At 44.8% G+C, this 15,399-nt stretch overlaps 1 protein-coding gene across 12 annotated transcripts in view; it reads left to right on the forward strand.

The window, feature by feature from the left end:
* DIP2A (disco interacting protein 2 homolog A) overlaps positions 1 to 15,399 on the forward strand; it is a 131,601-nt gene that overhangs the window by 48,090 nt on the left and 68,112 nt on the right. For 10 of the 12 annotated variants that reach the window (XR_010321086.1, XM_064279609.1, XM_064279610.1 and 7 more), the window contains 2 exons: positions 8,827 to 8,946; positions 11,767 to 11,994. Coding sequence is in view for 11 of the 12 variants with exons in the window: in XM_064279609.1 (XP_064135679.1) it covers positions 8,827 to 8,946; positions 11,767 to 11,994 (348 nt within the window). In the remaining variant the exon portion in view is untranslated. The remainder of the gene's footprint in view (positions 1 to 8,826; positions 8,947 to 11,766; positions 11,995 to 15,399) is intronic. The other 2 variants (XM_064279612.1, XM_064279614.1) reach the window with 1 other exon arrangement.

Consider the following 15,399-nt stretch of genomic DNA (forward strand, 5'->3'; position numbering starts at 1 on the left):
CCACTAATAAACTTTGGTCTCTGTATGTTTGCCTTTTCTTATCTTTTTATATAAGTCAGGTCATACAATATTTGTCCTTTTGTGATTGGCTTTTCTTGCTCAGCACAATGTCTTCAAGCTCCATCCGTACTGTAGCATATATCAAGACCTCATTTCTCCTACTGGCTGAGTAGTATTCTGTTGTATGTATGTACCACATTTTGTTTATCCATTTACCTGTTGATGGGCAATTAGGTTGTTTCCACCTCTTGGCTATTGTGAATAGTACTGCAGTGAACATTGATGTACCAGTACTTCCTGAAATTTTTTGAGTGCATTTCAAAGTATGATAGCTTTTGTAGTATGTCTTTCTGATGGGACTTCATTATTTGTAGCAGTGTTGTTCTGTTTCTTATTTATTTATTTATTTTTTCCATAATCAAAAGGTGTGGGATTGAGGTACGACCCCTCTTTTTTACTCTTTTTTTTTTCCAGTGGAATGTTCCTTGCACTTTTAAGATAGAGGACTGATCCCCCGTTTGTAGCTGTGTGCTTTTAGGGCTCCCTCTTTTGCTGTTTCTACAGAGTGAAAAGATACGAAGTTACGCTTTGTGAGAACTCCCTCCTCTGTTCCTCTCCCTCACTTTATTTGACTTCTCTTTCTTTTGTTGCTATTATCCCTGCCCTGCTCAATTTGGATGTTGTCCCCAGCGGTTCCTCTTCAGTGTGGGGAGCTTCATCTGGGTCATTTTGTGAGCTCCTGTGGACCTTGCCTGCACCCAGGAGTTGGAGAGTGCACGTCCACCCAGCTGCACCTGCCACTCTGACACCAGCCACCACCCTGTCCAGTGAGTGCTGATTATTTTCCGGATCTTCTGTCATCATGCCCATCCAATGAACTGTTGCTTCCTCTCATACCAGTGGGAGATCTAGTACTTGGTGGTTTGTGCATTGACTCACTTTATGGGGTTCACAGGCATGCCCTGTCTCCTGATTTTTTGTGGCAGATGTTTATAATTTTTCTTTCATTTTTATTCTTTGTGTTTTTATGGGCAACCTCGGGGGTCCAAAAAAATGTTACTGCCTGCCATCTTCCCAGAATTTTTTCTCTCACTAGCCCCCCTCTGCTTACTCTGCAGTTATCCAAAAGCGCTTCCACTTCTAGCCTTCTGGGTGAGTTCCTCCATTGAATCTTCCAACTTACTAATTTGATCTTTAGCTATATTTTTCTCGTGTTCACACCACCTATCATGTTCTCTTTTCACCTGTTATGTTTTTCATACCTAATGCTTCCATTTGGTTCTTTTCATGCTTTCTCATTCATCCTTCATTTTGCTAATATCTTCTCTTGTCTCCCTAAGTGTACTTATCTCCTTCCTTTAGATTCTAGCTTCGTCTTTTCCAACAATTTGCTTCACACTGTTGCTGATTGTGCCCCTGGGTGTCGTCTGAGTGATTGTCCAGTGCAGGGGTTAGGTGTGTAGTCTGGAAGCCCCTGTTCGATTGGGTGTGTCAGCTCCTTTGTTGGTTCTGCATCTGCATGAAGACCCAAGTGGGCAAGCTTGGTGAGGAGAGGAGAGGGGAGAAGATGAGCCCCAGGTACACAAAGCCACCAGCAGTTATTCTCAAGCCTCCTCCTTTGGTGAGGGAGACACACAGTCAGGGTGAGGCTGTGCATCACTTGGTCAGGGTGAGGCTGTGCATCACTTGGTGCCCCAGGAGTCCAGAGTTGGAAGGCTGGTCAGTCCACTGCTGTTTTCCACTCTCTTCCCACCTATGCTTTTATGAATCACACAGTTGTGCCAGGCCGCTGGTGTGGAATTCTGCACTGAAGAGGCAGGTCACGAATATCCCAAGGCTGTGCCTAGAGGGAGTGCTAGCAATTACAGTAATCTGGCTGTGCTGTGGGGAGGTCTCCTCAGGCTTCTCCTTCTGGCTTTTCCTCTACTTCCTCCAGACTGATGGGACTCAGACTCCCCAGGGTATCCTCATGGGTTCCCTCAGTTCCTCAGTCTGTGCTTCCCTCTTGTAGCTGTAGTTTTTCCAGGGTTAATTGCTGGGAGAGATCCAGAAGATGCTGCAAGGAAACCTGGCCTTTTTTTTAATTGGAAAGTTATTAGCTATAGATACATTTCTTTAATCATATGACACTATTCAGATTGGTCAATTTCCTCTTGAATCATTTCTTGGCATGTGATGTTTTTCTTAAGGAGCCCTGGTGGCTCAGTGGTTAAGTGCTCAACTACTAACTGAAAGATAAGCGGTTCAAACTCACCAGGAGCTCTGTGGGAGAGAGGTGGCAGTGTGCTTTCATAAAGATTTACAGCCTTGGAAACCCTGTGGGCACTTGTACTCTGCTAATCAACTTGATGGCAATGGGTTGGTTTTTTTTGGTGCTTGCTTGGAATTTGTCAATGTTATGTAAACCATTTTTAGTAGTCTCTTTGTCTTTTAAAATTCCTGCACTGTGGTGCTCTCTCCTTTTTTAGACTCAATAATGTTTACTTGTGCCTTGTCTTTCTTACCATTTGGCCAGAGTTTATCAATTTTATTAGTGATTTAAGGGACTAACTTTTCTCTTACTCTCTGTGGTAACCCTGCTTTCCCATTTACTGGTTCCTGCTCTTCTGTACACCATTCCTTCCTCCTGGTTTCTCTGGGTTTACTCTGTTGTCCATTTCTGACTCTGTAACTGGAATCCTTAGCTCAATAGTTTTTAGCCTTTATAATTTCCCCCTTTAAATGCTCTTGGCAGCATCCCAGAAGTTTCAGTATATACTATTTTTGTTATTTTTTATTTCTAAGTATTTACTGATTCTCTAATTTTTTTCTTTAACACTTTCTAAGTATGTATTTTATTTTCAAAGGCATGCTTTTTTTTTTTGTAAGGATACCTTTTTGGTCCTAATTTAATTGTTGTCAGACTACGTGGTGTGTATCATACCACTTATTTAGGAATTGTTGAAATTTTCTCTGTGACCTAATCATTGGGCTGTTTTCTTTCTTTTTTTTTTTTCCATAATTGTCCCAAAGTGCTTGAAGTAACATGCATTCCCCATGAGTAGATATAGAGTCCTTTTTGTATCCATCGGAGGAAATGTGGAAATAAATTCTGTTATTCAGAATCTGTATCTTGACTTCTTATCCACTTTGTTGGTTACTGTCTAAGACAAATGTGCTTAAAATCTCCCAATATGGTAGTTGTTGTTGGATACCATCAAGGTGGTTCCAACTCATAGCGACCCTACATACAACATAATGATACACTGCCTGGTCCTGTGCCATCCTCACAATCGTTGTTATGCCTGAGCCCATTGTTGGAGCCAGTGTGTCAGTCTATCACATTGAGGGTCTTCCTCTTTTTTGCTGGCCCTCAACTTTACCAAGCGTGTTGTCCCCCTCCAAGAACTGGTCCCTCCTGATAACATGTCCAAAGTATGTGACACAAAGTCTCACTATCCTTGCTTCTAAAGAACATTCTGGCTGTATTTCTTCCAAGACAGATGTGTTCCTTCTTCTGGCAGTTCATGCCAACAACATAATTCAGAGGCATCAATTCTTTGGTCTTCCTTATTCATTGTCCAGCTTTCACATGCATATGAGGCAAGTGAAAACACCATGGCTTAGGTCAGACGCACCTTAGTCCTTAAAATGACACATCTTTGCTTTTTAACAATTTAAAGAGGTGTTTGGCAGCACATTTGCCGAATGCAATGTGTCGTTTGATCTGTTGACTGCTGCTTCCATGGACGTTGATTGTGAATCCAAGTAAAATGAAATCCTTGAAAACTTCAATCTTCTCTGTTTATCATGATGTTGTTTATTGATCCAGTTGTGAGGATTTTCGTTTTCTTTTTGTTGAGGTATAATCCATACTGAAAGCTGTAGTCTTTGATCTTCATCAGTAAGTGTTTCAAGTCCTCTTCACTTTCAGCAAGCAAGGTTGTGTCATCTGCACATCACGGGTTGTTAATGAATCTTCCTCCAATCCTGATGCCCCATTCTTCATGTAGTCCAGTTTCCCAGATTATTTGCTCAGCGTACAGATTGAATAAGTATGGTGAAAAGATACAACCCTGATGCACACCTTTCTTGACTTTAAACCACGCAGTATCCCCTTGTTCTGTTCAAACAAGTGCCTCTTGGTCTGTGTACAGGTTTCTCATGAGCACAATGAAGTGTTCTGGAATTCCCGTTCTTTGCAATGTAATCTGTAGTTTGTTACCATCCGCACAGTCGAATGCTTTAGCATAGTCAGTAAAACACAGGTAAACATCTTTCTGGTATTCTCTGCTTTCAGCCAGGATCTATCTGACATCAGCAATGATATCGCTCCTACCACATCCTCTTCTGAATCCAGCTTGAATTTCTCGCAGTTCCCTGTCAATGTACTACTGCAATTGCTTTCGAATGATCTTCAGCAAAATTTTGCTTGCTTGTGATATTAATGATAATTGTTCAATAATTTCCGCATTCTGTTGGATCACCTTTCTTTGGAATGGGTACAAATATAGATCTCTTCCAGTTGGTTGGCCAGGTAGCTGTCTTGCAAATTTCTTGGCATAGACAAGTGAGCACTTCCAGTGCTGCAGCCGTTTGTTGAAGCATCTCAGTTGGTATTCTATCGGTTCCTGGAGCCTTGTTGTTTATCAGTGCTCTCAGTGCAGCGTACACTTCTTCCTTCAGTACCATCATTCCTTGATCTTATTCTACCGCCTGAAATCGCTGAACATTGACCAGTTCTTTTACGTGTAGTCACTCTGTGTATTCCTTCCATCTTCTTTTGACGCATCCTGTGTCATTTAATATTTTCCACGTAGAATCTTTGAGTATTGCAATTCGAGGCTTGAATTTTTCAGGTCTTTCAGCTTGAGAAATGCCAAGTGTGTTCCTCCATTTTGGCTTTCTACCTCTAGGTTTTTGCACATTTCATTATAATCCTTTACTTTGTCTTCTTGAGCTTCCCTTTGAAATCTGTTCAGCGCTTTTACTTCATCATTTCTTCCTTTCGCTTTAGCTACTTGACATTCAAGAGCAAGTTTCAGAGTCTTCTGGCATCCATTTTGGTCTTTTCTTTTTAATGACCTCTTGGTTTCTTCACGTTTGAGGTCCTTGATGTCCTTCCACAACTTGTCTGGTCTTCGGTCATTAGTGTTCAATGCATCAGATCTATTCTTGAGATGACCTCTAAATTCAGGTGGAATACGCTGAAGGTTGCGCTTTGGCTCTTGTGGACTTGTTCTGATTTTCTTCAACTTCAACTATGGTAGTAGATTTGTCAGATTTCCCTTGCGGTCTGTCAGTTTTTACTTCCTGTATTTTGAAATCAGGTTAATGGGCACACACAGATGCAGATTGCCGTGTGTCTCCGTACAATGAGCCTCCTCATCTCTAGCCAGCACTTCTGCATGTTTTATCTGAAATTTCAGCTGTCAAGCCTTGCTGGGATATATAGTTGCCTGGAATACATTTTTTTATCCTCTTATTTTTAACATTTCTGTGAACTTACCTTTAGGTTTCTGTTTTAAACAGCTTGACATTCAAAAAATAAAAATTTTTTTTTAATCTATTCCGAAGTCTGGAGAGTTGGATCTGCCTCCTCTTTACATGGTGCCAAAACCTTTGAGTCACTTCTTCTCTTATCTGTGTGGTCTCTGTCCTCTCTTCTCATCTGTTTTTATTGTTTTTCTCTTGCTGCCTTATTGGTTTAGGTTTTTATGCCCTTGCTTATTCTTCATGCCATTTTCTCTCCCTTTACTGACTTGGAAGTACTCTCTGTTCTTTTTTGTATTCACTCAGCAACTTTAACATGGATATGTAACCTGAAAAAAAGCCTAAGGTCACCCAAATCTTCACCCGCATTAGACCTACTGGAGGCTCTGGAATGCCTTAACTCTGAGGATTTAACCCTGACTGATCTGCGTTTATTATAGGGTATTTTAGCCGTATTTTTTCTTTCCCTTCTTTTTCTTTTCGCAAATTACATGTTGTTACTTTTGTTGTTGTGCTGTCTGGTCAGTGTTTGTTGAGATTTGCCCACATGTTTAATTTTTTTCCCCTCATTATTTTTCTTTCCACCATAGGCCTTCCATTCAGACCTCTTTTTGTCTTCTTAAAGGAAGTTCCTTTGAAAATTCCTTTTATCTACCAGTGGTAAATTCCCTCAGTTTTTTTTTTTTGTCTGAAACCATTTCATTTTTCCATTTTAACAGACTTTCTGATTATTCAGTGTTAAGTTGGGAATTATTTTCTCACAGCACTTTAAATAAATTATTCACTTCTTACCTGGTTTCATTGCTGATGTTGAAAAGTCAGCTGTTAGTCTAACTGCCAAAGGCATCCTTGTTTTTTCTTTCTTTGCTTTTGTGATCTTCTCTTTGTTTTGTAGTTTTACAAAATATATAGGTGTGAATTTCTACTTATTTATCTTGCTTAAGAATTTTTTTGTTTCCTGAATCTGAGGATTTATGGCTTTCATCAATTCAGAAAAATTCTCAGTATCATTCTGAATACTGTCGGTACCCTCCATGTCTGACTCCCTCATATATGTACATCAGCATTCTGGGGCATTCCTTCAGGTATTTTATTTATTCCGTAATTCTTGGATATTATTTGCTGTTGATTTTAAATTACTTCATAATTTCAAGTACTATGTTTTATTTACTCATTTTTCCTTGAAAGTTTCTGATTCTCCTCTCCGCCACCCTTTTAGTTATTTGTCCCTTTCTTTTTGTTTTTATTGTGCTTTAAGTGAAAGTTTACAGCTCAAGTTAGTTTCTGCTACAAAAATTTATACACACATTGTTACGTGACCCTAGTTACTCTCCCTGTAATGTGACAGCGTGCTCCTCCTCTCTACCCCAGATTTCCTGTGTCCATTCGACGAGCTCCCGTCCCTTTCTGCCTTCTCATCTCACCCCTGGACAGGAGCTGCCCGTTTGGTTTCATGTATCTACTTGAACTAGGAAGCACAGTGTTTACGAGTATTATTTTTTGTCTTACAGTTCAGTCTAATCTTTGTGTGAAGAGTTGGCTTCGGGAATGGTTTTAGTTTTGGGCTAACAGAGAGACCAGGGGCCATGTCTTCTGGGGTCTCTTCAGTCCCAGTCAGACCATTAAGTCTGGTCTTTTTACTGGAATTTGAGTTCTGCACCCCGCTTTTCTCCTGCTCTGTCAGGGACTCTCTGTTGTGTTCCCTGTCAGGTTGGTCATTGATAATAGCTGGGCACCATCTAGTTCTTCTGGTCACAGGCTGATGGAGCCTCTGGTTTATGTGGCCCTTTCTGCCTCTTGGGCTCATATTTTCCTTGTGTCTTTGGTGTTCTTCATTCTCCTTTGCTCCAGGTGGGTTGGGATCAATTGGTGCATCTTAAATGGCCGCTTGCTAGCTTTGAAGACTCCAGACACCGCTCTCCAAAGTGGGATGCTAGTTACATGTCCCTTTGGTATATTTAGGAGCCCTGGTGGCACAGTGGTTAAGCGCTTGGCTGCTAACCAAAAGGTCGGCAGTTCGAATCCACCAGCTGCTGCTTGGAAACCCTATGGGGCAGTTCTACTCTGTCCTATAAGGTCGCTATGAGTCAGAATCCATTTGATGGCAGTGGGCTTTTTGTTGTTGCTGTTGTTTTTAAATGTTTTATTCGCTCTTTTATATAAGCACACTGAACCTACTCATTTAATAGTCCCTGTTTAATGATTCCACTATCACTATGTTGTATAGATCTGCATCTGTTAAAAATCTGATTCTTGCTTGTGATACCATTTTCCCCCTTTACCATGAGCTCGTGTGTATAGGAACTGTAGCTTTGGGAATTCCTTGAGCCCAGGATTTAAGTTTTGCCATCAAGAAAGGATCTGCATATGCTTTTCCCGGGAACTTGGGCCTCACTGGCCCTGGGCCACTTTGGATGGAGGAATCCAGTCCCTCCACATTCGGTGCACCGACTGGTATACTTTATTTTAGTCCGTCTAGTGTTCTTTCTTGTTTATTCATAACCCTTTTCCTGGTGTGATGTTTTTCCCCTTGTTAATTTAGAAGTTCTGTAAATGTTTTCATTCGACTCAAAAGCAGCTTCCTTTTCTCATAACTCATAATAAAACAAATATCTCGGCTATTGTATGAAAATGAGACACTCCCTCCCCCTTCAAGGCACTCCTGTCTCCCTGTTTCCCCCAACCAGACCTTTGAATGCATGGCCTCCGCTGCTGCCTCCCCAAGGAAGGCCTGAGGACATTCTGCTCCTTCTCCTCCCCCAGTAGGTGGGTTTACGCAGAAGTGATTTCAGCAGCAGGTGTTTTTATGGTTTCCCTTGTGAATAAGTGGTTCTGTTTTCAGAGCCCTCTTGCAGCAGCACACAGGTCTTTCTCTGTCCACGCAGATCTTAACTCCATGTGGTGCAAGGCTGATTGAGCCCACTAGTCCCTTCTCTTTTCGTCTTTCACTTTTTGGCTCCTCTGTACAGGGTCTTGTGTTTTGGGGTAGCTTCCTTCCCTGAGTATTTCCTGAGAGGGGGACGTGGGGATGAGTTCCATGGTCCTTCCTAATTGCACTTACTTTTGCTCACTCTGACAGGTTAGCAGTGTCTTCTCTGGGTTCAGGGTTGTAACACTGCTGGCTTTCATGGAGACGGGAGTGGGGCTGGAGGTGTACGGGGTAGGTGCATATTCTCAGTGCTTACATGGCCTTTTCAGCCACCCCTGAGGAAGGTTGCGGTGGGTCTAGGCTGACTCTGGGCAGAGCTTGTGCTCCTTTCGGATTTTTAAATGAATGTGAACACGGAAACTCCCTGCCGTTACTCTGTAACCAGCCCGTTAAGAAGACTCTTCTCTCCCACCACTTCTGTGTAGATGTCCACACGGAAGCCGTGCAGGCAGCGCTGGCCAAGTACAAGGAGAGGAAGGTGCCCATGCCCTCGAAACGGCGCTCTGCCCTCGTGCACTCATCCGTGGACACATACACGCCTCCAGGTACGTACAGCGCACTCGTCTGCGGACACGCACGTGCCTCCAGGTGTGTACAGTACACTCATCCGCGGGCATGCACACACCTCCAGGTGTGTTCAGTGCACTCGTCCGTGGACACGCACGTGCCTCCAGGTGTGTGCAGTGCACTCGTCTGAGGACATGCACACGCTTCCAGGTGTGTGCAGTGCACTTGTCCGTGGACACGCACATGCCGCCAGGTCCATGCAGTGCACACGTCTGCGGACGACACGCATGCCTCCAGGTGTGTGCAGTGCACTCGTCTGCGGATGACACACACACGCCTCCAGGTGCGTGCAGTGCACTCATCCATGGACATGCACATGCCTCCAGGCATGTGCAGTGCACTCGTCCGTGGACACCCACACCCCTCCAGGTATGTGCAGTGCACTTGTCCATGGACACGTACACACCTCTAGGTGCGTACAGGCAGTACGCGGTGACCCTCTGTACTGCGTGCTGACAGCAGTGATACCGCAATATTCTCCCCACCTGTTGTACGGATTTGGGGAGATAAAAATGTTTGTATATTCTGTGTTTAATGATTCCTGACCTGAAAAATTAGTGGTATATACAGCATGGATCTTGTCCAGTTGGATATCTGCTTGGATTTTTGGTGTAAATTTTCATTTTTTTACTAAGATGCTGTTTTAAGTCTTTTAGTAAAGAGAAGAACTTAAAATAGGCACTGAGTAGAATGTTAAATTTCCCTGTAAGAATTTTAAAATTAGTCTCACCTCGATAACTATTATTTACTATGGTATTTCCAAGACATATGGGAGAATATAAGAATATATGGAAGATTTTTGGCTTATTTTATTACTGTTGTTTTGACGTTACCATTATAAACGAAAACCATTATATGGGATTTCTCTTCAGCAATAACGTATTTTAAGCTTCCTGTTAAACTATACCAGGGAGTTGGTCATTTAATGGCTCTGTGTCCACGGGTCTCTGTTGCTCATCGTGTTATTTAAGAAATGAAACTGGAATTAGAATTCCTAAACAGTAAAAGCTGAACATACCAGATTCACAAGATAACGTAGGGGTTTCAGTAACACTTCCTTGATGAAAAAGAAAGCCCAAAATTTATGTTGTTGGAAAAAAAATAGAAAGGCTATCAAGTTATTATTTCTACTAAATAAAGCCATAGATACCATCCAGTCATAAAGTACGGTTTTAATAATTATAAAACCATATAAAATGCCACGTCATGCTGACTTGAAGCCTTAATTCACAGTTGGTTTTAAGGACTGAAACAGTTGTCTTAGGGAAGGAATTCTGTTTTAAACTAATTCACACGCTTTCTCCTGAGAGGGTACATGGAGAGGGTGGCACCTGTGAGCAGCTAGGCTACAATTGCAGTCTCCTGTGCCCCACAGAGGCTACTGGGGGACTCACCCTTAGAAGAGGAACGATGGGGGCGCAGGCATTGCGCCTGAGGTGCAGGACCCCGAGTATCGGGATCCTATGGGAGATGAGGGTGGTATGTGCTGCTGTAAGCATGGCTTTTCCTGTCGGAGGCAGTCACTCCACTGGTCTTCACACCAGGGTGGCCTTACATGATTGGGCGTCCAGTTGTAGTGTGGGGAGTCCACAGAGTTGGACATTCAGTCCTAATGTGGGGGGTCCACAGAGCACTAGGACATTTAGTCCTAATGTGGAGGGTCCACAGGGCATTTGGACATTGAGTAGTAACATGGGGGTCCGTGGGACATTTAGACGTTCAGTAGTCACGTGGGGGTCTATGGGTCATTTGGACATTGAGTAGTCACGTGGGGGTCCATGGGGCATTTAGACATTCAGTTGTCACATGGGGGTCCATGGGTCATTTGGACACTGAGTAGTCACGTGGGGGTCCACGGGTCTTTTGGACATTGAGTAGTCACATGGGGGGTCCATGAGGCATTTGGACATTGAGTAGTAACGTGGGGGTCTACAGGGCATTTGAATATTGGGTAGTCACGTGGGGGTCCATGGGGCATTTGGACATTGAGTAGTCACGTGGGGGTCCATGGGGCATGTAGACATTCAGTAGTCACATGGGGGTCCGTGAGGCATTTGGACATTGAGTAATCACATGGGAGTCCGTGGGACATTTGGATATTCAGTAGTCACATGGGGGTCCACGGGGCATTTGGACATTCAGTGGACATGTGGGGGTCCACAGGGCATTTGGACATCCACTGGTAGCGTGGGGGTCCACAGGGCATCTGGACATCCACTGGTAGCGTGGGGGTCCACGGGGCATCTGGACATCCACTAGTAACGTGGGGGTCCACGGGGCATCTGGACATCACTGGTAGCGTGGGGGTCCACGGGGCATCTGGACATCCACTGGTAGCGTGGGGGTCCACGGGGCATCTGGACATCCACTGGTAGTGTGGGGGTCCACAGAGCGTTGGGGCATTCAGTAGTCACGTGGGGAGCGCAGGGAGCATTGATCCTTCGTGGGCTCCTTTAGTATTCATGACCTCAGCGTGGTACGTGTTGACCTCAGCGCGGACATGAGAGTTTGTCTTTACTCCCAGTGCATGGTGTCCTCTGTGACTGAGTCATCTTGGGGAAGTTTGAAGGGACATGAAACCATTTTCCCCAAATAGGGCTCTTTGGATCTTAGAGTCATCCAGCAGGCCCCCTCTCTGGTGAGGGGCAGCCTCAAGTGGGCACGTGGCAGCATCAGGCTGGGCGGCGCTTGCGCAGAAGCACATTCTGTGCAGAGCGTGGAAGGTGCAGGCACACGGGAGCCCCGTCCCTGTGACTCAGTCCCACATCACATGCCTATCATCGTTATTTTGACCACAGACACCTCGTCCGCCTCAGAAGATGAGGGCTCTTTGTGGCGACCAGGGCGACTCACCTCCACACCGCTCCAGAGCCGTCCCAGTGTCGAGCCCTGGCTCGACCGGGTCATTCAGGGCTCGTCCACCTCATCCTCTGCATCCTCCACCTCATCTCATCCGGGAGGGAGACCTGCCACCGTTCCAAGCGCCGCCTCCGCACTCACCGGCCTCGCAGCCCACGCCCATATAGGTCAGTACAGAGCGGCCGTGGACCCCCATTAGCAGAGCCAGTGTAGGCGGTGTCCAGAAAGAAGGTGCCCGTATCTCCCAGGAAGGCTAACAGATCCGGGTTTTTAGTAATTGCACTTGAAAGAAATGGGGGTATTTGGTCAATCCATCATTCAGGTTGAATCTTTAACAACCTTTTGAGCAATCTGGCCTACTTGGCTAAATGTTTCCCCATCAAGACCTACCCTATCTTCCTCTTCTGGTAACAAAAATGGTTCTCCATGCCTCTGGAACATGGCTTTCCCCAGACCTGTGACGGAGGGCCTGCCCTGTGGCCACTGAAGCGCGTGGGGTCCTTAGTGCCGTCATCACCCCTCCTCCCCTCGAGGGGCAAGCAGCTCTAGCAGTAGGTCAGAAGGACAGCCATTGGACAGGTAGCTGGCCGGGCGGGCCACCACCATGCTGTCTGCTGCCTGCCCTCTCTCTAGCACACTGCTGCAGGGCAGCCGTTGTCCCTGACCCTGGAAGGATCCTGACGCAGAGGCCCAGGCTGCAGCATGCCAGTCCTTTCCTCTTCCAGACACCAGGTGGAATAGCCCTCAGCCTGAGCACAAGGATGGAAGGAAGTCTTAAACGGAATAAAACGTTCCAAGCATGCAAACCTCCTTTCCTCTCTCCCTGCCTGGAGCAGGTGCAAGCCGTAGCACTGAGCGGCTCTCTTCCAGTGGGGCCATGTGACTGGCTCGGAGCAGGGCTTCCGTGGGTCTTGGAACCTATTAAGGTTGTCGCCATCCTTTAGCCAATTGGCCTAAGACCCTGAAACATGAATGATGAGTGCCTGCAGTCAAACTTCGCCCGATTGGGCATCTGGGTCTTAGTCCCGTCTGTTCGCCACCCCCCCCCCCCACCTCCTTCCTCTCCACCAGAAAGTGTAGAGTTAAATATGTGGGCAGCAGAAATGCCAAGCCGGCCAGGCCACGTGAGGCTGTTCTTTATCTGTGTTGACTGCAGCCTTTGTGCAGAGGTCTGTGTGTTTTGGTAGATGGCAACTTTGCTATGGAAATGAGAGTGTTTGAAAGTGTAAATCCTGTTAAAGGAATAGGCTCATTTCCTCACATGTCAAAGCTAAACTGTATAAAGACGCAAAGATCTTCTCCAAATCATTTTTTCCTTTGAATTACGTTAATCCTAGAAAGGAAAAAAATTGCAAAACCATTCATCATTTGACTTTATATTTTTAAGCAAAAGCAGTAGTGTCGTTAGCTTTATGCAGCTGTATACATCCTTGCACCAGTACCACGGAATGGTAAGTTCCTGTGCTGGGAGGCCATCCTCACTCTCCTTTCCAGGTGAGGAGGGCTGGCGTAAGTTGCCCTAGATGACACAGCTGCTCTGTGGTTAAGTGGGGCTGACGCCCAGCTTGCTCGATTCCCGTCCATTTCTTTGCTTTTACTTGCTGCTTTGCCATATCTGCGGCATGAGCACACTGCACTGTGGTGGACTGAGCTCGGGGTAGAGGCCCAGCGGGCAGACACGCCAGGCTGCTCAGGCCCGGTCTGAGTTGCTGCGAGTCAGGTCTCAGCCAGGTCGGGCTGAATTGGGAGCAAACCCGGTGTTGTCGGGGTGGCCGTTGTCGGGGTGGCCGAGGGCACTCCAAGAGCGTCCTCCTTACCATCCCCCTTCGCCCCGCCGCCACGGCTGCTCATTTTTTTATTCGTGTGAATTGGGGCAGGTCCGCATGCCTCCTCTGAATGCGTGCCTTCTACCACAGTAAGAGTCAGATGAGCAGCCAGGCTGCCTTCTCTGCCTGGTCCTGTGCACCCCCCACACAGAGGAGCCCCCAAAGCTCAGGGAGGGACATGGGAAGAGCAACATTCTCGTAGAGAAAGGGCCGCTCTGGAAACAACACACACTTAACTCCAGTCTGAGAACAGTGGTGCTTTTTGAACGTTCCGGAAGGTCTTTTCTAGGTGAGACAACATGTGAAAGTGTACGAGAGTCTTCATCGTCTGGATGTGTCCGCACACTGACTTCTAACTAGATGCTGAGGGTTCGCAAACCTGCTTCCTGACGGGCTAGACATGAGAGCATGCCCAGTGTGGGGAGCTGGTCCCATATGTTAGTTCAGAATGTTTCACCAGACACCCCTCGACTTTGCTGTGGTTGTAGGGTGTCTTTTAACAAAGTACTTAACCCTGATGTACCGGTAAATTGAGTATTTTTCATTCTCTGAAAGGACTTGGCTGTAAAGATTCACAGTGTAGGTTATTCCTGGATGGACAACTGCTCTGTCCTGTCCTTCCTGTTGCATTCGCTTGGTCTAGTATGCATATACTTGTGATTAATTCTCCTAGGTGTCAGAGGGTCTTAACTCGGGCTCTGTTGAGCACCTTATCGAGGTCTGTCGGGCTCTGCCGAGCGCCTTCTCGCAGTCTGTTGTCTGGCTTCATATGCTAAGTGTTTGCTGAACAGGGTTGACTTCAGTTTCTAAATCGCTCATCACTCAACTTCCCTCTTCTTAGTAACAAAAAAATTCTTTGTTTTAATGTCTAACACTAATGAATTCTTCAGTTTGAGCTAAAGAAAGGAAGAGTACATTAGGTTAAAAAAAAAAAAGAGCTAGAATATATATATTAGGTAGAAGAACTTTAAAAAAATGTATTTTTAATTTTGGATTAAGGAAACTAAATTTATTAAACATTTTGACATAACATAAGCATCTATACTGAAAAGAATATCTTTAATGTAGTAATTTGTTAATTTTTATTTTGAATATAGTTTATTCTAAAAAATATTTTGTAGTCTATAAATTAGCATGTATACTTTTTTTTTCCATGTTTGCTTTTAAAATCATGGGTCCCTGATGGCGCAGTGGTTAAGCATTTGTCTGCTAATCAAAAGGTCCAGTGTTCAAATTCACCAGCCACTCCTTGGAAACCCTTCGGGGCAGCTCTACCCTGTCCTGTAGGGTGGCGAGGAGTTGGAATCGACTCAGTGGCAATGGATTTGGTTTTTTGTTTTTTAAGTCATTTATTCTTTTTGCTAGGTTTAGAAGAGTGGGAAGGTTTTTTTTTTTTTTTCCGCTGAAAGCACCTTCTGATAGACGTACTTTAAAATGCTAATTTGATCAGTATCAAGCCTTCCAAGGGTTGTGTAATTACAGCTTTAGATTTTCCCAAAGGGTGTATCCTGCTATGTAAACAGTGAGTTTGTATTCTGCTTCCATATAATTTCAGCTTTCTGCACTCCTAAAAAAAAATTCTTACTTCACATTTAAAAGAATTTTAAATTTCAGAATTTAAAAATTAACAAATGTTGGTGTGCCATATGTGAGGCTTATGCAGATCCATTTATGAAAAGATCAGGCCGATTATAGGATCTCCATGCGAGATAGGCTGATACCTCACTCTCACAAACAGACAAGTGT

Source organism: Loxodonta africana, chromosome 2, assembly GCF_030014295.1.
Source record: "Loxodonta africana isolate mLoxAfr1 chromosome 2, mLoxAfr1.hap2, whole genome shotgun sequence".
Classification (NCBI taxonomy): domain Eukaryota; kingdom Metazoa; phylum Chordata; class Mammalia; order Proboscidea; family Elephantidae; genus Loxodonta; species Loxodonta africana.